The 26031-nt window shown below is 44.8% G+C and overlaps 1 protein-coding gene across 2 annotated transcripts in view; it reads left to right on the forward strand.

Moving 5' to 3' along the window:
• BEND2 (BEN domain containing 2) overlaps nt 1–25791 on the forward strand; it is a 58135-nt gene extending 32344 nt beyond the window's left edge. For both annotated transcript variants that reach the window (XM_019525284.1, XM_019525283.1), the window contains exons 6-12: nt 7179–7283; nt 12328–12856; nt 14866–15066; nt 17700–17821; nt 18218–18434; nt 20465–20668; nt 25218–25791. In XM_019525284.1, the coding sequence (XP_019380829.1) occupies nt 7179–7283; nt 12328–12856; nt 14866–15066; nt 17700–17821; nt 18218–18434; nt 20465–20668; nt 25218–25453 (1614 nt within the window). In that variant the 3' untranslated portion in view covers nt 25454–25791. The remainder of the gene's footprint in view (nt 1–7178; nt 7284–12327; nt 12857–14865; nt 15067–17699; nt 17822–18217; nt 18435–20464; nt 20669–25217) is intronic.
• Nucleotides 25792–26031: the final 240 nt, after the last annotated feature.

Below are 26031 nucleotides of genomic sequence, written 5' to 3' on the forward strand. Positions count from 1 at the left end.
TTTTGTCTAAGATACATATTACCAAAGGCCACCTCTACATTACAAGTATCGCACAATTAACTGGTTAATTGCACAATTACCCGGAGACCTGCTACACATACAAAAAAGCTATCACATGATAAAAAGTTCCAACCAGCTATAAAATTAGACCTCGAAAATGTGTCCTGACTTCATAGCTATTGAGCAAATTTGCTATCGAGCTTTAATTTGCTTGTGTAGCAGGGTCTTCTCTGCAGCAGGGAGCCTATCAGCTGACAGGGCTCCCAGCCACATGGGTGCATGTGACTCCCAAGGCCATGGGAATCATGGCTGCTGTGACTTCCAAGGCATGAGACCCCCAGGCCCACACTGGGCTCTTGGTCCTGTCTGAGTCTCATGCATAGCTGGGACAGAGAATCCCTCAGCTGACAGGGCTTTGTGTCCTAGCTCTGCATGGCCCCTACAGCTGGGAGCCCCCTTTGCTTTATCAGCAAAGGAGGCTCCAACCATGGGGGCCTGCTCTCTCCCAATGCAGGGAAGCCCAGGAACAGGCTCCCCCTGCACTGGGAATAAGGCACAATTTGATCTAGTAGCAATTCCCACAGTTACATCAATTTTTGAGTTACAGAAACTAATTATTGAAGGCTTACTTTGAGTTTGTTTTCTCCCTGCTGCTACAGCAAGGAAAGTAAATTTGGAATCATAGCATTTTCCCTGCATTGTATTAGTTGAAAGCCAAAATACTCATCATTTACTACATAGTTCACTGGGCAGGGCCCCACCAGAGTCAACAGCATTTGCATTGCATACCCAGAATCCCTCTGTCAGCCCCTCTCTCAGCATGGAGCATATGATTAGTATGGCCCTGCCCTCCACAGGAACCCCACAGTTTAGCACTGCTCAGCATATGTATATACTCCTGATACCCCCTCAGAAAGACAATGTTGAGTGTGGACATGTGGTATGTGGTGTCGCAGACCCATCTGCCACAGACACATGCAGGCATTCCCTGCACTGCTACGTTGCATCATGGGGGAGTTTTTTGACCCTGGGAGATCCTGGGGTCAAAAAAACCCATGTCAAAAAAAAAAAAAAAGCAGGCTAGTGCCAAGTGGTGGCAGCACATGCTGCCTAAAACCAGAGCCTGGCCAGGTGGAGTCATACTCCAGCTGTCAGCCAGGCTCCCTGCCACTGCTGCTGCTCCAGGAGGCTCCCAGAACCCCAGGTAAGGTGGCTGGGGCCAGCCCAGTGCTCCCACATGGGGGAGCCCACCACGCACTGAGTACATGTGGCTCGGGTGTTTCCTGGGGTCAAATAGTAATGGCTCAAGGTGTGCCACTGCTGCTTGCCCTTGGGGAAATAAACGTTCAAGCTCGTCTGGACACACCAAAAGGATCCATATGCTGATTAGGAAATGGGTGTTCTTGTCACAAGTCCTAGGAGCCTCCAACAACTTATGTGAAGATGAGGTGCAAGGCAATCTGGTCTTGCTTCACCTTGTGGAGGGCAGTGTCACACTAATCATATGTACTGGGCTGAGAGAGGGGCCAACTGAGGAATTCTGGATATGCAATGTACTGGCTCACCGTGACTCAAAAAGAGTCAGCAGTGAGGGAGACTGCACTTAGTGGACACAACCATCTGTTTTTTTCAGCTGGACTGCAGTAACTTATTCCTGTGGTAGCAACTTGGCTTTTTGTCTAAGATCAAATGTAGCTCTTTTGTCACCAAGGAGAGGGTTTCAGGGCTGCTGGCCCTCCCAGTGCCAGCCTGTTATTGTAGTACCTCCACATCTGAAGTACTGTGTTCAGTTTTGGGCCTTCCACTACAGAAAGCATTTGAACAAATTGAAGAGAATCCAGTGGATGGCAACAGAAATGGTGAGTGGGCTGGAGGACATGACTTAGAAGGAGAGGCTGAGAGGAATGGGCTTATTTAGTCTGGAGAAGAAGAGACTGTAGGGGATTTAATAGCAGCCTTCAACTACGTGAAGGGAGGTTCCAAATAGGATGGAGCTAGACTGTTCTCAGTGGTGGCACATGACAGAACAAGGAGCAATGGTCTCAAGTTGTAGAAAGGGAAGTTTAGGTTAGATATTATGAAGAATTTTCTCACTAGGGGCACTTGGTCCCACCATCACGTGTATGCTGCAGAGGGAAGGCCAGGGCCCCCACAACTCAGCATCTGCCAGCAGCTGATCTCCCAGCTATGGGAGAAGTGGGCAGGCTCTGTGAGGACAAAAAAAAAGAGGATTGAGCCCCACACCACTTTATTTTTTTTCCAGCAAAGTCTGCCAGGGGCAGAGGGTGAGCTGCTGGCAGGCTATCACTGCTCCATAACAGTGACAGAAGTCCCTAAATTTAAATAGTGGGTCACAATTACAACCCACCATTTCAGTTTAGGGGAACTAAGGCCCCCTCACATGTACAAATGCCCCAAGAGGGTAGTAAAAGTTACCCAGAGAGGTGGTGGAATCTCCATCCTTGGAGGTTTTCAAGACCTGGCTGGACAAAGCCTTAGCTGGGATGATCTAGTTGGGGATGGTCCTGCTTTGAGCAGGGGGTTGGACTAGATGACTTCCTGAGGACCTTTCCATGCTTCATTGTCTATGATTTTATGGTTCCAGGTCCAGTGCCAGTTCCCTATGGAGGGAACACCCATAACCCAAACCCAACACCTTTCATTGCTGAGCACATGCTGTTTTTGGCAGCAATTTAATGATAGCATATTTGATGAGATTTCCTTGTATGCATTTATCAGTTGAGGGACTTTTTTCCCTATGCTAATGGGGATGGGGGGAGGACCTCATCTTGGAATTGAGTAAATACGGTAATATAACAATGAATATTGAGACCAGTCAGCTTTTCAACTCAATTTTGATTTGTCTGGCTTTTGTCTGCAAGTATTCATGGTCTTTGTGATATGGTGTCTTTAAATCCTTCTTATCTGTTTCTGGAAGTAGTGCAAAGCCAGTTTTTAATCTCTTGAGAGAGATAAATTGCTGAGCTTGAAAGAAGACTGAAGATCAGCCAGAATGTCTTGGGCATTTTTAGTGAAATAAGTGGTTTTCAAATTCTGTTTGTGCTTTATCTCTTGAATATAATAAATGAAAGTGCAATTGACTTCAATGCTATATTCATTTTCAGGCTTAGAGCTGAAATGATTACCCTGTAGATCACTTATGCTCTTGTCATTTTACTTCAGGGCTTATATTCGTTCAAGTGTATTTCTCCTTAACTAGTGTAAAATCAATGCTTTACAAGCGATTTCTCAGCATCTTAGCTACATGTTTGAAAACAAATGTATATTTTTGTTTAAATGCAGTGTAAGATTTCAAATAATATATTTACTCACATATGATATACAGATTTTACCAAAAAAATAGGTCTCCAAAACTAGGGTGAGTATCTTAAGTGGAGATCCTGATTTTTTTTTCTTTTGCTATAATAGAGGCAGGGTGAAGTAGAGCAAGCAGACACTGGGTCTGTCTACAAGTGCATTTGATGTTGAGCCATTTTACTTGTGAATAAACTACTTGCAAGTAAATGCTTCTGGGCAGGCATCTACATGGCATCTACACATGCAGGGCATGGGAGCAGATTTTCTGCTCCCAAAGGCAAACTGCTCCCTCTTACTGGGGCACTGCAATGGGCCCCTCCTGCCACCAGGGGGAGCTGGAAGCTCTAGCCACAGCTGCCTGCGACCAGAGGCCATCTTTAAAAGGCAGCCCTGCTGCCTCACCAGCTGCCTATCTAGCCAGGAGCAGCTTGCACAGCATGGGAGCATAATGTGGCAGCTCTTGTGCCACAGCCTCTGCATCCCTGTACCATGGCTGCTATAGTGCCTGCCCTTGGCCCTAGGCTCCTGCTGGCCATAATGCTAGCCTGCTAGCACTCTAGCAAGCTCACTGGTCCAGGTCCTGCCAGCTTCCCCACACAAGAAACCCACTGACCATGTTCCAAGGTTCCACCACTGTGGTAACCCTCCAACCCCCTGGGCCTCCAGCCCCGCCACTTCTGGGCCTGCTAGGCCAGCCAGGACTGGTGACTGTACATCATCCAGCACACCTGGGATGACGAGCAGTAGCTGGAGACATTCTGCATGACAGGCCATGTTCTGGGACTTCCTGGAGCAGCTCCGCCCATACCTGGAGCTGCAGGACACCAACATACAGCTGCCCCTCCCCACAGACACCCAGCTGGCCATAGACATGCTGGAGCTGACTATGCCCACCAACCTCCGCTACATGGGCCACCTCTTTGGTGTGGGCAAGGCCACGGGGGGGATGGCATCCTGCAGATATACAGTGCCCTCCAGGACATGCTGGGCCACACCATGCTCCACATACACAACCCCCGCCGAGGTGGTGGCAGGGTTCTGTGCCCTGGGCTTCCCCTATAGTATCAGAGCCCTGGACGGGACCCATATCCCCATCACCTATGTACCCCACGGCAACCACCCCTATTACAGGCAGAGGGGCTTTCACTCTTGTGCTCCAGGCCATTGTCGACCACTGCAATTCCTTCACCAGTGTGAGTGCTGGCTGGACGGGCAGTGCCCATAACACCTGCATTTTTCAAAACTCCATCCTGCCAGCTGTGCAGACCAAGGGGTACCCAACCCACAATGTCCTGTTAATGATGATTGCCATGATGCCCTGGGCACACCTGACATGGGACACTGAGCTTTGATGGTGCAGGAGGCAAGCTCAGGCTGTCCTGCAACCTCCACCATCACCTGGAGGGCTACCTTTGGCTGTGCTACATGTCCCTGCCCTCCACTACCAAGGGGGACATTGCTGCCAGTATTGAAATGTTCCTGTGAGAATCCTGTGCCTGCTTAGCTGCGGGGGCATGGCTTGCACAATAATGTTTGGCACTGTCTCCCACCTCCCTGTATGCTGTAGGCGAAGAAACTAGGGGCCAGGAGAGTGTGGACAGCTTAGATGAGAAGGAGGGGCAGTGAGGAGGAGCCAGGCCAGGGCAGGGAGGGCCCTTCTTCCAATGTGGGGTTTACCATGTGGGCAGAGCTGGCGTACCTGAAAGCTCCAGTCGGTCCCGGCTGGTGGCGATGTTGTGCAGCTGCCGGCAATGGCCTCAGGCACTGGGGTGTGGTGTACTGGTGCCCAGCCAGGTCCCCACCCCCAGGGTGGAGCTGGTGCTGCTGGCAGCCAGCGGTGACATGACCAGCCATGCCTTGTATCTGGGGCTGAGGCTGCAGAGCTGTCAGGGCAGGAGCTGTCCTGGGCTCCCTGAGCTGCTGGTGGAGGATGCAGCAGGATGCTCTGCTGATGCCCCTAAGGGCCCTCCTCCAGTAACACATCACTACTGGTGCCAAACCATAGCGGAGCCTTGGGTAGGGTGCCCGTGCCACTGTACACAATTGTGGCTGTGACCCGGGTCCTAGGGCGCAAGAATCTTAATCAATTGCTGCATAAAGAGCATGGACTTGTGGGCACTCCCTGACTGATGATTGTGGTCAGTGATAGTGACTCACTGTGCCTGCGAGGCCTTGACCTTTAAGCGGCATGGCTGCACTGACCCATTGTATCCATGGTCCCGCATCTGGCCTGACAGCCTCTCATAGATGTGAGCACTGGAGCACCTGCCCTGCACAAACTGCTGCTGTATCTCTGCCCCACCCTGCAAACCATGAGGTTGCCAGTCTCCTGTGACCAGTTGGAGCCCCGGGTTGTGGCAAATGGCATTGGCAATGAGGTATCAGCACTCCCATGCCAGCTCTCCAGGCCTCCGTATAGCTGTCCCTGTGCTGCTGAGCGTGAACAGCTGGCTACAGTGCCCAGCACAGGGGCACGGTGCAGGACTAGGAGCTGCATGGCGAGGCAAGGCGATGCTCTGCAGCACCTGCAGGCTCCAGAGGGGTTGCTGGGTGTGGGCTGTGAGCAGCTGGTGCTGGCCCCAGCAGCCAGAAAGTGGCTGCAGCTGGGCCCAAGGGCTAGCAAGCCTGGCAGGAGCCTGCATCAGCCTGCCAGGCTGGATGGCATGGGCCTGGCAGCTGCACAGCACTGCAGTGTACACAGGTAGCAGTGGTGGGGTACAGGCAGGCTGTCACGGCTAGCCCACGGCCTTTGCAGGGGGAACAGAGACCAAGAGTCCACCCTAGGCTCCCTGCTGGCGCGGCTCAGGGCTCCAAATGCCTGAGGCTGGTGCTACCGTAAAGGCAGCCCAGCCCTGGGGTCCTGGGGCTGAGCTCAGGCTGGCCTCTTAGTAGCAGGGCTGACCAGGAGCAAATCTGCTCCCAAGTGGTGTCTAAACGAGTGTTGCTCAGCAGTAAGTACTAGCAAGTAAATTTGCTACTTGCATTGGTAAGTAACAAATTTACTTGCCAGTAGCAATTTTTACTGCACAGTAAGAATGTACATGTGTAGCTGCACACACTTATTGCATAGTAAACTATACTATTGTGCAGTAAACCGTGTTGTGTAGACATGCCCACTGTGACTCATGGCTGCCACCTCTCCCTGGGCTGCAAAGAGCAGGAGTGGGTTCTAATGGAGTGGGTTCTAGTGTTAAACCTTTCACAGCTGCTGGCAAGCAGTAGCTTTTATCTGAAGAGCTACTGAATTGGCTGAAGGTGAGTGAGCTGCTGCATGCAGTCTGTAACTATCTTGAGGAGGCTTCTGTGGAAACAACACTGTATTATTTAAAGGAACTTAAGTACAGAACTGTTTGCCAGAAAGAAGTGAAGGTCTTGTATTTGCCTTTGCAAGGTTTGAGGTCTGGCCTTGTTGGTTTGCTGCCAAACCAAGAAGTTCTTTCTGCCTTACCATACTGGGTCTCCTGGGTTACCACACTTTCCGGATGCTGTATTTCTAGGAGGACTTACTCTGTGTCATGCAGTTTGCTGTGATTCTGGAAAAATCATTTTTTCTACATTCTGCAGGATTCTACATTCTAAAAACAAGTTGTGTGTTTTATTTGGGGTGTGTGTGGTATGTGAAAAAATATAGTAATACATCACACAGATTCACTGATTCCATAGTGGATACAGCAGGAGGGCCAGACAACCTTGAGATAAGTTGTAGTATAGTGTATTTATTCACTGATTTTCTGCAACTTTTAGACATAGGTTAAAGTAGTAATTTCAACATTAATGGTGTTTCCTTGCTTTTCTAATATTATTTTGTTTCCTTTTCCTGTGTAAATTAAAATATTCAATTTTTTTTTATTTATTGCTAGGCCATGTATGATGCCATCCAGAGATTGGATAAGAAATTTGACCTACTCCATCGAAAGGTCTCAGAAATGCAGCATACGCGGGTGAAGTCATTGCTGTTGAAACCTGTGAGTATGATAATCTAAAATAGTTATAGTTTCTTTAATCTTCTCTTATATATTAACATTTGTTAACTCTTTCCAGCCACTTCCCCTGGTTAAAAATTATAGCCAACCAGCAAATTAAGAATCTGTTTTGGGTAGATTATTGTGTTTCATCTTTAGTTGTTGCTGGTATATCAATATAAGTTACACCAGTGTAGGTGTCTTATGTTCACTTCTGTTCCTGAATAGTCATTTTCTCAGTGCAAACATGATATTAGCAGTTCTCCATCACCTAATGACAAGGCATTGCAATACCTCCTACCAAAGTAACTACCCAAAGGGAGCTGATTGATATATGTTACATTGTTGTCTGGAAGAGATGGTGTACAAAGCCAGCATAAAATCATGTGGCTTCATGTAGTTTAGTTGTACAAGTAATTTTAATTGGCTTTAGATCTCAGACACTATGCTTACTATATTACTCTATGTGATTAGTGTGTTTGGTTGATTGGTTGTTTTTTTTAAGAATGAACGGCATTAAATTACTTTCCTCTCTACCTTAATCCATCTCACTATTGCATATTAATTCTGATGTTAAACAGACACAGGATATTAATATTTGTAGTTAATTAGCAAACTAATATTAGAAGAAAAGCATCCTAGACTGTGGTTGAGAATGCTGGGAGAGCTGCATAGCTGTGATCAACAGAGCAGTTTCTCTGATTTAAAACTGTCCAGCAGGAGTGATATCATAACAACCCAGTATGAAAAACCATAACACTTTATGCCCAGGGCCACAAGACAAGTACATGGCCATAATTACTGTCCTGACAACCCTAGCAGTGAATGGTTCATTTGCCCAAATTCAGCAAGAATGGAAAGAGCAGTGCTGCTTAGCTCTCTGGGGCACTAGGACCCAATGACCTTCTCTCTGACCTGCCTTATGACAACTTTCCCTAACATTCTTCTCAGATTAGAGATGATCTCAAAGTTATTTGAAGAACCTTTTTTATGTTTTGGTTTTTTATGATGTATAAGGGAGAAACTTCTCAGACTAGAGAAGAGTCCATCCTTTTTGGTACAGACCAGAGACTACATCTGGTAACTCCTGTATCTTGCCCAATAACCAAGCTCTATGCCTGGGATAACTGGTGACGCCTAGATGCAAAGCTGCCCTCCCGTGTATTTTATGTAGACACTCATTCTCAATATGGGCTCCAAGTGATGGAAAATATGCAACTTCTTTATTTCAATAGTTAATTAGCCTCATTAAAAGATTGCATGGTATCAGTTTTTCATGTTGAATGCTACTGAATTCAGCCTTTGGAACTGTAACAACTAGATCTGCTAGACAGAACAGTTTTCTAGTGTTAGATCACTTCTCCCTAATTATAAACCATCATCAAGTTGTCTTGAATGTCTCTTTAATTAACATAATATATAGCACTCTCTTAGGCTTTCATTGAAAAACATGTTTTACAGATAATAAATCTTTGCTGTCCTCTCTGGATCTTCTGTAGTTTTGCTGGAGTTCTTCTTGGGTATCTTGGAGAGAACACATACTTCTAGCTCTTATTCCATAACCAAAAGTGATGGCATTTAAAATTCTCACAAAGCCATTCTTTCTCCACAATGTTAATGATTTAAAAATAAGTAGATATTACCTAAACATCTTGCTTTGACCATCAAGCCTTTCTTCTCATAACTACTGTATTTACCTGGATCCAAGCTGACTTTGAATTTAAGATAACCTCCCTAAAAATTAGATTCTAGACATGGAAAATTATAATTTTCCGTGTCTAGAATCTCTAATTATTAGAGGGCCATCTTAAATTCCTAACCCTTCCTCCTCCCCACTGCTATGGTGGGAAAGCAGATGTAGGTGGGCAAGCAGTGGGAAAAGCAGCGGGGGCTGGCAGGGGGAGGACAAGGAGACATGGTAAGCAGGCAGCCTAACCCTTGCTCCCACCACTTACTCCTCCCCCACCACCTGCTTCCTCTTATGCTGCTGTTACTAGCTGATCCTGGCACAGGAGGAGCCCCAGAGTTGCTCTTGACCCACTCCTATCCTGCACTCCAGGAAGCCCAGCTGGGCCAGGGACAACATCAGCAGCATTCAGGTTTCTCCTTCCAGTGTCAGCCTCCTGCTTGGCTCCCTCACAAGTAGGGAGCAGATGCTAGAAGAAGGAGTATGCATGCTGCTGATGCTGCCCCGGGCCAATCTGGGCTCTCTACACAGCTGCTCCCCCCAGCTTCCAGTGGGAGCAGCCTGATTCCTGGCTGACAGGCAAATGGAGCTGCTGCTGGCCCGCTCCAGCCTTGTGGTGCAGGGAGGGAGAAGCTGTAGTAGTGCACAGGTTCCTCTTCCTGGGAGTAGGTCGGGAGTGGCTCTGGGGCTCCCTTCATGCCTGCATCAGCTGGGAATCAGACTACTCCAGCTGGGAACTGTGGGGAGCCCAGCTCAGCCTGCGAGCTGGACCCCAGCTCAGCCTGGGACAGCAGCACCAGCATGTAGGTTCCTCCTTCTAGCCTCTGCTCCCTGCCAGCAAGGGTGTTGGGAAGGGGGAAACCAGGCACAGAGCAGATGCTAGAAGGAATAGCCAGCATGCCACTATTACTATTGCTGGCCAACCTGGGCTCCCCACACAGCGTCTTCCCACAGTTGTCGGCTGGAGTGATCCAGTACTCAAAGCTATGGGACTTGTTACATGTTGTACTTCAAGCTACTCAAATGTAGATCAGTGTTAGTGCTAGCTAAAGTTTAGAGCAGTCATACCTTAAAGCTGAAAAGCTGCTCTGACTGTCCCCCACCTGCACAGCTGTGACTTTTGACTAGAGGGCCTGTTGATAAGGGGCCTGACTAGGAGCTACAGCTGTGACTTGCCACCGCAGGGCTGGTGAGCCAGGACAACATTCAATCCCTGTTCTAGGTGTGGGGTGGGAGAGGGATGGGGGGGCAGGAACACGAAGATGGGAGGCAGAGAGTTAATGGGATGGGGTGGATGATGAAATGTGAGGTGGTAAGGAAATGGGGTTGGGGAAAGGGTGGTGAAATGAAATCAGACCCTGAAGAATAAAATAAAAAGAAAAAAGGAATATAAATAAATAAAAATAAAAAATAAATACAAGGATTCTAAAAAGAAATTAAGAGAAAGTAAATTAAAGAAGGTCTCCTTTTTTAATAGACTGGGATTGGGAATGTGGTGTGGAGTGTTGATCATGTTTCCTGGAGTGGCTGGGAGGTGGCAGTGGTGAAGGAAGGCACTTTCTGGGGAGCTACTGTCCCTGCCCCAAGAAGGAAGCCTCAGCTCATGGGGACCTGATCTAACCCCCTATCTTGTTCCCACCCCACCCCCAGAACTCCACTCCTGAACCTGCCCATGATCTGCAACCTAACTAGCTGGCATGGAATCTGCAGGCTGTTTGCATAGAGTTGCACCCCTAGGCATGGAAAGGTCACACCTCCAGAGGTAGGAGGGGAGATGGCTTGGTAACAGAACTGCTCCTGGGCAGTAGAGTTCAGGGGATGGAAAGTCCTCACACAAAACAGGAGGGTGGGAAAGGGGGCACTGCATCCTGGGATGCTGGAGGACTAAAACTTGGGCAGCTCATCTGTGGTGAGTGACCACACATTAATGGATCATGAATTGGGATCAGAGATAAATCTTCACTGGAGTGGCATAACCTTAAGCCACCTAAAGTGGACTTAAAACTAGTTTCAGGGGTTAAAGTGTGAATAGTCCAGGGGCTAAGAGCTCCAGGAGCTGCCTAAAATTAGTGTGTAACCAGGCCCTAAGACAAGGCTTTGTTTTCCTCGTTTTGAATGGGGAAAAAAACCTCATCTTGGAATCAAGTAAATATGGTACTGAAGTTTTACTCCCTAAATGTTGCCATACTAACCATGTCCACTCATAGAATCTTTGAGGTGAGACAGGACTTGAATGTTTTATGTTTAAAACTAGCACTGAATGAAATGAGAGGCAGGCTGGGGATAAAACATTTTTTCTGACCTGTATTTTATTGGCTTCTTTACAGTATATAAAAAGGTGTATGTCCAAATGTGTTTCCCTTTTTTATACAGCAATAGCATCCTCTTGCACCTCAATAGACTAGCTGACTAACTCTGAATTTTTCAGCCAGTACTATATGAAAACAACCCATTCTCAGCTACTAAAAAAACAATTCTATTCTTTGCTACCTATGGGCATTTTTACACATGCTCCAGGAGTTGTGGGGTGAGGGGCAGATGGTGCTTTAATTAGAGCAGCTCTTGGGAGCTGCTGTAATTGAAGTGCCCACAGTATCTTGTGTATTCAGCATCTCTGCACTTCAAAATGGTGGTGGGAGCGCTTTAACTAAATCTCATCAAATGAGCTTTAGTTAAATCGTCCCCGCTGCCATTTTGAAGTGCTGGATACTGAATACACAGGACGCTGAGGCAGCAGACTAGTTTAGCTGAGTCTGCTGTCACATGCTGTAATCACAGTGCATCAGAGCAGGCATCCCACATGTCTACAGACAACCTATATTTTCAGTCCTTTGGAGGAAGATTACAGAGCAAGTCATGGGGAAGAACATGAGAAATGAAGGCTATATTAGGTCATGCCTATATTGCATTAAAGCACCACCATGAAAAACTTGTCTCATTTCTGTCCCAGTCCACATGCTAAAAAAAATCTCATGTAGCCATCCTTATGAGCATGCCTGAGGTTGAGAGCCTGAGAGTAGCACTGGACACATGCCAGAAAGTGGTTCTGTGACAATATTTTCCATATGTGGTGCATACACAGCAGGATTGAGGGAGCAGAGCATCTTCCATGGTGACCTTTTGTAGCACTGTCCAGTACAGTGTAGATGTGCCTTTTGCAGTTGAATTGAGAAGTGGATATTTATCAAAATAGATGTAGGAAGAAGAAGGCAATAGCACTGGCATTTTTATAATGAAACTACCCATAGGACAAGTCTAATCAGTTTCAAACAATTGAAATCTCTCTTGTTTCCTAAGAAAGAATTAATCAGCAACTTTGTATAGTTTAACTTAAATATTGTTTTCAAATTACATTCGCAGAGACCCATTGGATTTACACACAGAAGTTCCAGTCATTTACCCCATGGAAAAATTAGAGTACAAAAACAGATGGAGAGGGAGTCAAGTCTTCAGCTCTCTCCCCCAGAACAGGGGAAGCATAGCCCTGCTATAAGGGTTAGACTACAAAAGAACCATCTCCACAGCCGTATCCAGGCCAACTCTACAATCAAACCTGTTCAACAAACTCTTCAACTTGAATCACAACAACCTGTTCTTCGACAGAGCCCACCCCTACCCACTATCATTTCCACTCGTTCATTGCATTCACCATTCACAGTGGGTAACAGGATCTCTGACCTTCCTACACAAGCAAATCTTGCAAGCACAGTTGTGGAAAGCACAGTCAACATTGCATCAGCAGCAGCAGGTTCACCGCTTGTGTCATCAGTGATGCCAACACCCCCTGAAACCAGTCTGGGAAGAAACACCATGATGATGAACTACAGAGCTTCTGCAGGAAGTGCGAAAGAGCTGCCATCATCATCTGTCTCTATCAATCTTAGTTATGGTGAGTTGCAGGTAGCATATGCTCAGAATAGTAGAGTAGATAGTAACAGGGAATAAAATGTGACCAATAATATGTTACCTGATGTTACCTGATCCATTTCCCTTACAAAGAGGACTCAACAAAGTTGCCCATTATCAACCCCACTTCTGTTTGATTTAGCACTGAAACCATTGGCTACAGCCATAAGAAATAAATGGGTGTTTATAGATGTGATCCAGGAGTGGGACCAGGGGGGTGCTTTAATTATAGCGGCTTTCGGAGCATCACGTATATCAGCGTCCTTGTGCTGCAAAAAGCACAGGGATGCTGAGACACGTGATGGTGGAGTCTGCTGGAGTGCAGTAATTAATATGCTCCAGCAGACTCAATTAATTCAGTCTGCTCCAATGCACTGTAATTACAGCACGTTGGAGCAGCCTTGCTACATGTCTATAGGCACCCAGTGTGACTTGCCACTAAAGGGCTGATGAGCAGGGGCATGCCTAGGAGCCAGGATATCCAGGCTGTACCCCTGCTGAGGGGTGAGTGGGAGGGTACTGGGAACAGTGCATCCTGGGATTCTGGAGGACTACACACTCATTTTATATATGTGAAGCAGACTGAAATTACCCTAGCATGAGCTAAGATAGCACAACCCAGTGTTAATCCTCATCTGATGTGGTATAACTTTGAGACACTGAGAGAGTGCTTAGCACAAGTTTAATGAGCTTTAATCTGTGGATACTCACATTTAAATGCCTTTAGTTTAAGTGTAACATGTAACTTTATCCTTTTATATCACATGAGAAAAATCACTTTTCTGACAAAAATAAAGCAGCTGAACTGACTGCCTCAAATGTAAAAAAAAAAAAAAAAAAGTATGCATACTGCACTGACAAAGAGTTTCAGTTGATTTTTACATTAGACTTACTTTGATATGCAGAATAACCTGTGCAGTTCAACAAACTTTTTATTTACAAGTGGAGACAGTGATTTAGGATTACATTAAGAATGCACCCTCTTCTTGTTCTGTCCTACTGATATAAGCTGTTTTCATGCTGTGTACTCATTTTGCCTAATGCAATACAACAGCTAGGACCTCTTGCAAATACAAAAAGCCTATATACATCACTAAAATTTCTGAAGCTGTAACAATAAAGTGCAGTATTTAAAGGGGGAAAAAAGTAAACTAAAGGATTTTCTTGATACTTCGTAATGAAAACTAAACATTATCATACTTAATAGACACTTCTGTTAAACAGGAGGCCATCACTTGTTCTCTTTTAGAGAAAGCAACTTGACAGTGTTTTATAGGAGGAAAATTAACTCGTATATAGAATATGTCAAAGTCCCTCTCATGTTCCGCAAGTGGACTGTTCGGTAAGTGAGAGAACCTTACAGTCCCCAAAACCTTTTTGTTTTTCCAAAATATTTAAGTTTAGAGACCATGAAAAAGAGCTGTATACGGCATTGGATTATACATGTGCCATTATGTAATGTGAAGTCCCTTTTTCAAAATGCACATATACCCTTGAGTCTTGTGGCATTTTTGAGTCTCAAAAGTATATGCATCTGATAGTTGCACATTATTTACTTCACTCTTCAGCAACATTCACAGGCACCTCCATTCAATTTCTGTTTGTGCACATGTAAATACCAGCATGAAAATGCTAATAAAATAGTAATAAATTGTAAGAATTTATCTGGAAAAGTTAGATATACTTATATGCATATTAACAAACTAGGGCATTATGATGATTTGAACTTTTATGTGCTTAATGCTTTTTTCTAGATGCTGTTGCTTAGTCAGTTTGGGCAAATAGATAAGGTTAACCAACACAATTTTTTGCCTTCCTGTAAGTGCAAAGGCAGATAATATATAGCTGACCTAATTTTATCGGAGAAAGCTTGAGAAACACATTTCTAAATGAGCTGACCATTACTTAGTGCAAAAGTGAGAAATTGGTTTGGGGAGAGCTCCTTTTTCAGCAGTTTGTTTAATCTTCTTTAAATGCTTTTGTTTTACAAAGAGTATATTGGTGACCCATCGAGAAATATAAAAGTTCTTGGCAACTATTTGATGAAGGCTCGACAAAAAACCAAGCCAAAGTATGCAGCACGCTACTTAGTTCGTGTCTTGTTCCCCAAAGAAACGTTACTGTGTAGCATTATGGGTGTAAGTGCACGGGGGCGCAGAACACTGGATCCTAACAAGGTTGCTGCAATAAGAGGTATGTTCAGTTTTTTAAATATATATAGCTCACTGCTCTTCCTTATCAGCTTACCTGAATTGTTAAATTATAACTTTTCATTGTGTAATATCTACCTTCTGATTAGTTGTTATACAGCACCTAGATTAGCCAGTAGTGGATATAGGCATCACTGTGCATTTTAGTTTTGAGGAACATTTGAATCCAACTTACCTCAGTTGCTCACACTTCTACTATTTCTGGAATTTCTCTCATTATTCATAATTTTATATTCTTATTGTTTATCATTCAAAACCACTTATATTTATTTTAAATTATATGTCCACAAAGTTAATGGGCATATTAACAGACAAATCAGTGGACACGTTTGTCACCTAACTTCCATTTTCTTGCTTGTTTAGAATATGGATAGTAATTAGGGCTGTGCGAAATTTCAACAGATGTTTCGTTTCAAAGCTGTTTCAACACATTTTGAGCTCAAAACAGCAAAATTGAAATGAAACAAAATGCCTCAAAACAGCTTCAAAACAAAACAAGCACACTCAAAACATTTAGCAAGTTTCAAAACGTTTTGAGTTTTGAATTTGGGCTTGCTTGCAGCTAAATGGAAACTAAGCAGAGGAGGGAAGGACTTCTCTGATATTGACATCTGTTTGATTCCCCACCTCTCTGATCTCTTTCCCTGGCTCTCTGATTGTTTCCCCAGCTATTTCCAGGGGCCACGGCCCCCTGATCTGCATGTGGGGTTTCAGCAGGCTGCCTCTGAAACTCTGTGCGCAGATCCGGGGGACCGTGCCCCCCAGGAAGAGCTGGGGGAAGCAATCAGAGAGCTGGGGAATCAAACCGGGAGCTGGGGGAATGTTCAGGGACCAGCTGGGGAATCCAACCAGGAACATTCCCCCAGTTCCCAGTTGGATTCGCCAGCTCCCTGATCTTTCCCCCACCTCTCTGATCACTTCCCCCAGCTCTTCCTGAGGGGCATGGGCTTCCGGATGATGCGGGATGACAGCAGGCTGCTGCTGCCATCTGGTGACGGTGGCAGTTCTCAGCTATTTCCCCAGCCGGCAACAGCAGCCTGCTGAAACCGCATGCTGAGATCCAGGGGCCCACGCCCCCCCAGAAGGGCTGTGGGGCTGTGCCAGACTCCTCTCAGGGGGCACAGGCCAGCTGGGGCCAGCAGCAGTACCAGTCTTCCCGGAGCCCAGCACAGTCTGCACCAAGTGCCAGTCCCAGCCAGCGGCAGCAGCATGCTGTCATCCTACTCACAGATCTGGGGGCTTGCGCCCTCCAGAAGGAGTCTGGCATAGACCCACAACCCTCTCGAGGGTCCAGGCCTCCTGAACTGTGTGCAGGATGCCAGCAGGCTGCCGCTGCCGGCTGGGGCCAGCGCCAGCACTGGATTCTTCCCAGTGCTCAGCGCTGGCTGCTCCAGGCAGACTCTGGTGCTGGTTCCAGCTGGCAGTGGCAGCCTGCTGTCATTCTCCATGGATATCTGGGGGCCCTCCCCCCGGGGAAGAGTCTGGCACAGCCTCGCGGGCCTCCTGGGGCGCGTGGCCCCTCAGATCTGCACATGGGATGACAGCAGGCTGCTGCTTCTGGCTGGGGCCAGTGGCAGCACCAGTCTTCCCGGTGCTTGGTGCAGGCTGCGCCAAGCGCTGGTCCCAGCCAGCAGTGGCAACCTGCTGTCCTCCTGCATGCAGATCCGGGGACCCACACTCCCAGGAAGAGTCCAGCACAGCCCGCAGCCCTCCTCAGGGGTGCAGGCCCCCAGATTTGCACGTGGGATGCCAGCAGGCTGCTGCTGCCAGCAAGTGATAAGAGTTTTGCTTTGAACAGTTTGAGGTGCAGTTTCCCAGTAACCCCTGCGCCTATCTCCTTGAAACTTTGCAGGATGTATGCCCTCAGAAGGGGCTACCATTCCTGCAAGTTTCATCTGAATCAGGAAAGAAGTGACAAAATTATAGGCATTTTCATGATTCCCCATTATAACCTATGGGCAAAATGTCAGAACGTGTCAAAACAGCATTGAAACAGCTAAACAATTGTGATGAAACAGAACGGAATGGTGCTTCAAAACAGTGAAATGAAACACTGTCTCTTTGAAACGGTGAAATGGAAGTCAAAATGAAATGGTGCTATTTTGCACAGCCCTAATATTAATGACATTTTTGAGAAATTCCTTCCCTAGCCTGTCCCTGCCATTACAGCAAACATACCTGCACGTGAGCATGAATGCAGGCCATATACATAAGCTGTTGTTTTTCATAAGTTAGTGTATAAGACATTCGTTGTAGTTACAGATTTTTTTTTGTCTCGACAGAAAAGAAACCACAGTTCATAAAAACTGTTAAATGGGTATGTTAGCCTTTCTGCTGGTTTTGTCATCTAGGCTGGTAGCCAGGCAAACTTAAACTGTTTTAATGTATCAACTAAGAAATACTGAGTAATGAAAATGTTACTTACTATGTACAGTTGCAGAAGTATACTTTCATACTTTCCTTCATATTGTCATAATTCTTAAATATGAATTGAAAACCTTAATTTCATTCACAGATCTTGGTTGATGCATTAAATCAATGTATATCCTCTTAAAACACTTTTAATGCTTCTTTATTACCACATAACGTAAAATATTTCCCTCATTTTATGTGCAGAATTTCTTGCAACTAATTTCCCAACTTATGATCTGAGTGAATATGGAAAAGACTGGAAAACATGCATCACAAATGTCAATGCCATGATCCGCTGCCTACGCTCTGAAACCAAAATAAACCCAGTAAGTCATCCCTTTTTTTCCTTTTATTTTTGCAAACCTTTGTACATACAAGGGTTGCAGGGGTTGTATATACAAGGATGCTGCTTCCTCTGCATGCTGTCACTGGCTTCCACACAGTGAGATGCATTTGTGCACTTCAGGTCTTTATATCACACTGGTATATTACCTCCCAAAGCACTTGGAGCTCTGTATAATGACTTTCTAAAATGCCGTGTGTTACTTAACAAGTGTTTTGTATCTGGCTCGCTTGTAGCTTTTACTGTTGAAGTGGACAATTAGCTATTTCTTACATCTGTAGAATTTAATTTCTTTTTTTCGGAAACTTGTTTAGAACACTCACTAGAAAACTAATGGTTTTCTCTCAATGTATCTGTTAACCTTGTTTGTGTATTTCAGGAGATAGCAGAAGGGAAAGAAAAAATGGCTGACACTCCAGATACATCCATTTGCGTGGATTTAAATTATAGTGGGGATGATGGTGAAGTCAATTCTCAAACCTCTCAGAAAATGACCAGTGCAACAACAAACAGACTTCAGAACTCTATATGGGATAAAGCCCCAGAGGTGTTCCGTGCATCTTCGGCCAATAAACTACCGTCTTTGGAACCAATGGGTAAGTGATGAAACTTTCATCTTCTGTATTCACACACATTATATTGTAAACAACCATTTTAGAAGTATGTAGTTTACTACCACAAAATAGCTATGATACTTTGGCTGGTGAAATTATGAAATTCAGGACCTTGAGTCCTCCCAATGAAAAATAGGGTTTACAGACCCACAAGATTATTTTTTTAGCTAACGAATCAACAGTTTTTCCATCCACTTTTGTCCCATAACACAGCAAAACTTTGCACTTCTACTGTAAAGTTAGATGCAGAAAAAATCACATGGGGAATACAGTATTTTTTTTATATGTGGCATTCATTTTCTCCAGAAAACAGCTCTCCAAAATTAGGGTGCATGTATTAATCAGAATTTCACTTAGTTAACTGAAACCAACTTCAGTTTCAAACTTAAGTCTGAAGTTAGAAACACCCTATTTTGATTCCTGCTCCACAGTGTAGCAGCTGTGGTATTACTTATTCAGGCAGCTGAGGGAATGAATTGACATAATGACTCGTTTTTCTACACTCTATAGGTATTGTCTTGATGTTCTACTAATCAAGCTCACCTCTCTTAGATGTTACTGCCTACAAGCTGCTTCAGGTTTCTGTATTTCACACCCTCCTTAGCTCACACTCCTTAGCCCTTTTCAAAATCATAGACCCTTCCATGGAGAACAGTCTTTAGTTTCAGCTAGGGATTCAGCTATAGTTATGCAGGAAAAGAAAGGTGGGTCAGTTGAAGACTAGGCTCTGTCTCTGCAGTATTCAGCCATACTGGAAAAATCTTTTTTCTTCATTCTGGTGTTCAAAAACAAGGCGTGTGTGTATGAAATATATATGTGTATATATGTATATCTGCGGGCATGTTGTAGGAAAGAAAATATTATAGTCCATTTAGCATTTTGAGAATTCCTTCATTACTTACCCTATTTTCCCCCTTTGCTGGCAGAAATAATAAATGTTCTAAGCTGGATTTGTTAAACAGGAAAGTCTCTCTCTCATTTGAGAAGAAACATCTATCGTAATGCTAAATTTTGTAGCAATTTCCAAAATAATCCCCCAAACCTTTAACAGTTGCTGTAGTAAAAATTCACCATTTTACAAATGCATCAGTAACACAAGATGCCTTGTGTGGCATATCATGGCAAGAGAGCTACAAGGGAAATTCTCTGTTTTCAGTTCCTCTTAGAAGCAATACGTTTGGATATGAGCAAGATGGAGTTTTAGCAAGCTCAACACCACATGCAAAAGGTGACATGACCCTCACCCTTCTATGCAGCAGACCTGGTTTCCTTTTCTTTTTGCTTCCTGTAATGCAGCTTTTATTATTGATTCATTATTAATGGAACAGATTTAGGTTCAGAGTAATAAGAATATTCATTCTGTTTTCAGTTCTCGGCGGGAAGGTTTTAATACTGTCACAGTAAAGCAGGGCCCTTTTTTAAAGGCAAGAATTCAGTCCAGGAAGCAGTCCTTAAGCAAGACACATGACATGAATAGCATTACTGAAAGTATAGCAGAAGTATTATCATACTACTGCACAGAAGAGCTAAAATGTATTTAACAGCACCCCATCCATTTAGATGCATGGGATTTCATATATTACTGTCACAGAGCTATTTTCATTGGTCATACTGATAGGACCATGATAGCTAAAATTCTCATGATGTCATTTGGAAAACCAGGGATTTGTTTCATGTTGTGGATAACATTTTATTCCTTACCCTTTTACATTAAGTATGCTTGGTGCTAGCTGTCTGCCTAGCTGGCTGTCACATTTCCACTCCCAAACTATTAAATTATAGTGGTAGCTCTAGTGACCTATTTTGCTATACAGTGTACAAGTGATATGAGTTCTTTCAGAATGAAAGGTGCTTACTCTGTCTCTCTTGGTATGAGTGTTTTATATCTTTGCAGCTGGCCTTTTTGACTAACTCTTTGGAGTCTGGAGGGAAGAGAATTGTCTTGTTTGTTTTTAGTATAATGTGCCTAAATAATGTAAATAAAATAGTTACCATTTTAACTTTCTCTCCAGAACTGCTTGGGAGTCCGTGGCGCAACGTTCAGCTGCCCTTCTCAGTTATTTATGTTGCCAAGGGAAAATCTCGGCCAGAGTTGTCAGCTCGCTACTTGATACGCCATCTTTTCACAGAGGACGTACTGGTGAAAAGTAATGTGTATGGCAATCTGGAGCGTGGCATGAGCCCTCTGGACTGCAATAAGATCAATGCTCTCAGAGGTAGGTGAATGTAAACTCTCTTTTAGGCTTAAATACAGACATTCAAAAAGCCTGAGCCTGAATCAATTCAACCTTTGCAGGTTAGTCTAACCTGTGTAGATTGAACTGGCAAGGAAGTGACTAGACATTCACTTTTGATTCCAGAAATGTGGGCACATGCCTGTAGTGGCAGAGGCTAGAAACCAGGGGGCACTAGAGTGAGCCCTTGGCTGCTGAGATGCTGTGCTGAGGGGGTGGTATGGGCAGGCCCCAGCAGGCTGAGTATGACTGGGGAGGGGTTTAAACCCCGACCCTGGCATGCACAGTCCCCAGTCAGGGTGTACCTGGAGGGGGAAAGCAGCCCCCCCAGCTCGAGCAGTGGGTGATGGGTGTGGGAGGGGTAAGGGGTGTGGCCAGCTAAGGCAGCAGTGTGAAGCGAATGGAGGTGGAGGGGGGTTTAATTCCCTCCCTTGTCCCACCAGCATGGACCCCAGCTGGGTCAGGCAGGGGTGCAGCAGCTCCCATTAGGCATTTCCCATCCCCACCATCTCACCACTTGAGCAGTGGGGGATGTGGCCAGCCTCTAGTGGTAAGCGGGTAGGTGGAAAATACCTGACGGGGGCTGCTGTGTCTTTGCCTGGAAGACCCCAACTGGGGCCCATGCCAGTGAGAGGGGGAAGAGAGGGGGGAATTGAACCCCCCTCCATCTTTCCGTTGCATCAGGCTTCTGTTGGGGCTGGCCATGCCACCTTCAGCTCAAGCAGCGAGTTGTGGGAATGCCTGACAGGGACTGCTCTGCCTTTGCCAAGCAAACTCTGGATGGGGTCCCCTAAAGGGGAGAGGGGAGGGAGTGGGAAATAATCACCCTCCCTGCCCCCTTTGCTTTAGGGGGCCATACCTGTCAGCATCTGGCCACGCCCCTGCCCTGCTTTGGCTAGAGAGCAGGGGGCAGGGCTGGCCATGCTCTCTAAAGCAGACAGCATAGAGCCCTGGGCTGAAAAGCATACTGGGATGCTGGGATTTAACTTAAACCAGGAAGGGGTTTGGGAAAGAAGTTCTATAAACTGGTTAGAACTCAGTCATTTAAGTCTGATACTACATTAAACCAGGTTCATCTTAAACCAGTTCTGGCCATTTTGAAACTGGTTTACGTGCACTAAACTTTTGTTTTGTTACAGGTTTTAACTAGTTTCTGATCACTTTAAACTAGCTTATGTGTAACTTCTGTCCCTAGACTTAAAGATTGGTCAGGGGATAAACCAGAATGACTAACTTTGTCTTCTAGTAAAAAGCTACACAGCTTCAGAAACATCTCATAAAACTGTCCCATGAGATCATAGGCATAACCAGGAAGAGTGATGTAGGAGAGGGTAACAGAATAGACTTCCCCTTTTAAGATCTGATGGTTTGGGGACCATACGCGCTTATTCAATTAAGTGGGCCCAGCTAGCAAAGGAATTAAGTACTCATAAAAGTCAGCAAGTGACCCAACTGAGTAGAAGCTTTAGATGGGAAATTTATTGCTGTATTATGCCCTTAAGCAGCAGGATTAAAAAGCCTCTTGAAATGGTATCCCAAGATGAGCAGAAGAACACAGGAACAATGTCCCCTATTACTGCTGTAAATGCTTGTCCAAAATCATACAAAAGAACTTTTGTTCAACCCCTCTTGCACGCCACAGCAACAGGCATCTCATAATGAAGCAAAAAAACTCTACAAAGTGCTGCAGGAGAGACAAAGGCACCACCAATGTCTTGGCCACTGCAATGGCAGGTTTTTTTTTAATGTGAAATATACCCAGGTAACCCCAGAAAGAGGACCATGCTCCACACCACAGAGACAAAAAAAACCCCAAAACACCCAGTGGTCCTTGCCAGTCTGACCTGAAGGAGAATTCGTTCCTGTCTCCCTTAGCAGGTGGCCTTAACCCTCAGCCTCTGAGCAAGTCCATTAGTCAGGAACCAAAGAGGTTTTTCAGTAGCACTAAGAGCATCAATTTTCCATCCTCCAGTACTTCAGAGAAAGGGGGAAAATCCAGAAGCCAAATAATGCATTCAAAGGAGAAAAATAAATCCTTCCTGCTTCTTGAAGATGGCCAATAGAAGGCCTGAAGCATGGGATTAAGAAAATAAGATATGGTGCAACAAGTATTAGAGGTGTGTTAAAATATAAGAGGCAGAAGAATGTGTGGGAAGGAAACCAAATCCAGAAAGAACTACACCAGCTACCAAACCCAGCTTTCATTACACTGATACAAAACTATTGAATTCTCTGTAATGCAGCGGGTGCCAACCTTTTTGGCAGGCATGCCACAAGTTAGCCCCACATCCTCTCTGAGTGCCATTCCAACCCCTGTCCTCTGCCTAAGCTTCTATTCTGATTTCTCCTCCCTGTCCTATCTGCATCTCTGCTCCCTTTCTCTTCACTAGACTGTCACGTACCGTACACAGAGCCTGCCGCAGGTTGGCCACCTTGACCTGATGCACACTCTCAAAAAATGGAGCCTGTCTCAAAAACCTCTTGATATTGCAAGAACTGTTCTGAGCATAAGCCAAATATTCAAAAAAAACAGTCCCCTGAAGAGGACTTAACATAAGAAATGCCACACTGGGACAGACCACAGGTCCATCTAGTACTCTGTCTCACTGTGCCAGGCAGCAAATGCTAAGGGATAGAGTCTGAGTGCTGATTGTGTAAGCAAGACTTCAGCACTCCACCCCAGATAAATTGGCAAAATTTGATCTTTAGCCTATCAGCTTGATTTGCCTGGCCAATTTCTGTGTGTCAGAGCATGCCTTTCTAAACTACAAGTAGCGCTCTTCCGATATGACCAATGATGCAGCATGGCCAAGTAGACCGGTATCAACTATCACAAATTATATTCAAGAGGAGGGGGGAAAGGAATCATGTAGTTGGATTTATATATAAGGTCCTGTTGCTGGGGGTCACAGAACAAAAGGATTATCAGTGATTGAGGTCACCAAGGTGTTTGTTGCTTACTTTTTGAGCCCAATGCAGAATGCTTCCCTTCTTGCTGAATGGCTGACTCTTTCTGTTCGAATCTGCCTTTCCTTCCTGCAGTGCTATTAAAAGCAAGCAAAACCATGAGGGTGGCAGTAGAAGTAGTAGTGTAATAAGTAGGCACTGGGTGAGAGAAGCAGCTTGTAAGTAAAATGTATATGAGTTACTGTAGGGAAGGATGATCAGAGCCAAAGTGGCTGCAGTTACCTAAGCAGGTATGGCTAAAGGCGGTAATGGTAGCAGAAATGGTACTAGGGAATTACTTGGCAAGCCCGAGCTAGACTAAGACCCAGATCATATTCCGGAGGTGAGGGATGCCAGATGCATCTGAAAAGATTTGGTCTCATTTCTTTGAAGCCTTAGTGGATGGAAACCAAAATGTCCCCCCTCCTTTTCCCTCCCATTTCTTTTTCCCCTTAGTTTGGGGAAAGGAAAGAAATGAGATTGGGGCTGATATTGAGAATCTGCGGTGGTAAAATCTTGTGACTCTGGAGCCACATAGCATGGTCTGTTGCACTGATTGTCATGGTGAGCAGAAAAGAAAAAACTGAGCCAGCAGCCTTCTCATCTCATAAAAGATGCTGGTTGCATTATGAGGTACTACAGAAGCTGGTTGGCAATGTGGGAAGCACTTGAGGAGTTCATCATTTTGAGGAGTTTTGACTCTTCAGGGTGAGATTTGCTTCCCGTTAAATAGCAGATAAAACAGTGAGACTGATTGACCATCTTTATTAAGCTTCTACCATAGAGGCACATGAAAGGAAAGGAAAACTGGTTTTAAATTGAAATGGCATAAAAATAACCACAGATGACATTTTGCCAGCATAAATTATGTATTGAGCAGAGGGCTTAGGAACAATGTACTTGTTTGTACTTTGAAATTGAAAAACTGGTAAATGCTGATTTTGAGAGATGTAATCCAATTAAGCAATGTGAAATACAATCACTCTTGGATTTTAAAAAAGTAATTGGGAATTGCTTGTCTTGGCTATTAAAGAAGCAGCAGCATTACTTTATTTACTTATGGTGCTACTTACACTGAGTATTCTTTTATTGCTTTGATTCTGACGCAATAAAGTACAAACACTTGCAGTTTTTCTTTCATTATTATTTCTGTACAGTTGTTTTCTGCTAAATTACCTTGGTTCTTGTTAGCAAACCAAATTATCACAAACCTTCTAAATTAGGGCTGGTCTTGTATAGTGCTGGGCACCTGCTTGACTGAATGCTGAGTCTCTCCCGCTCCTGCTGATTTCAGTGGGAGTTAAGCACTTTGAGCTTAGCATTTTGAAGATTTGAGTTCATCGAACTCTTTTCACATTTCCTTCCTCTTTTAAGGCCACTACTCACTTTTATATAGTTCAACTAAAAAAAAATGCCATTGCAAAATAGATCTCATCATTGCTTCAATTTTGACTCTTGTTGCTTAATGCCTTTTTATATTGGTAGAATGCACTCATTTTGGTCCAGTTATATCCAATTAAAACATGAGAGTGAAAATATAACTTGCATAAATAACTGACTTATTACTTGCTCATTTATTGTTTAGACTTTCTTCAGGAGAATTATCCATCTTTTGATCTAAAGGAAACTGGATACGATTGGAAAGCATGTGTGGCTGCCATAAACAGTACAATCCGCAGTCTCAGACATGATCACAAGAAGGCTACAGCTGGAGTCCGGAGGAGAGTATTGGCAGCACCACCACCAAGTGAAAAGAGTCCTCCCCAAAGCCCCACTTCAGTGAAGCCATATGAAAGTGACACTATCAATCTTACAGACTAAAAAGCTAACAATCATTTTGCATATTTTTGGAGCCCTGCAGTAGGTTGTACTATACAAAGCTGATCTTGTTGGGTAGTCAGCAGCACTATATAATATACGTCATGAGACCAAAGTTCGCAGGAGACTTAGGGACCCTGCCTCCTAGAGCCACTGGCACTCATGCCAGTTATTGAAAGTACTTCCTTCATTCTTACTAGGGTTTAACTGGCACTCATCTGATCAGCATCTGCTTCCTCTAAAGTATCGAGCCCACATTAGATTACTTCAACTACAAGAAGCACACTGCATATCAGGTCAGGAGCAACAAAGAGGAAGGGGAAAACAATGTTCCTTCCTCAGCAAAGGAATACAGTCCATTTGGACCATCCTGGATCGAGTTTATGATGGCGGGGGAGGTAAATTTGTTCTGCAACTGGATAATATAACAAGGGAAAAATCCAATAGAGAAAGGAGAGAGTGATTTGTACTGCATCAAGCTGATATGCCTTGCATCTCCCGTATTCTTCCCCCCACCCCTTTCCCCTACCAGTCCTGCAGCAGAGACTTTGCTGTAGGAAAAGGAAAGAGAAACACAACAA

Source organism: Gavialis gangeticus, unplaced genomic scaffold (assembly GCF_001723915.1).
Source record: "Gavialis gangeticus isolate Ggan-Ray unplaced genomic scaffold, GavGan_comp1, whole genome shotgun sequence".
Taxonomy (NCBI): Eukaryota; Metazoa; Chordata; order Crocodylia; family Gavialidae; genus Gavialis; species Gavialis gangeticus.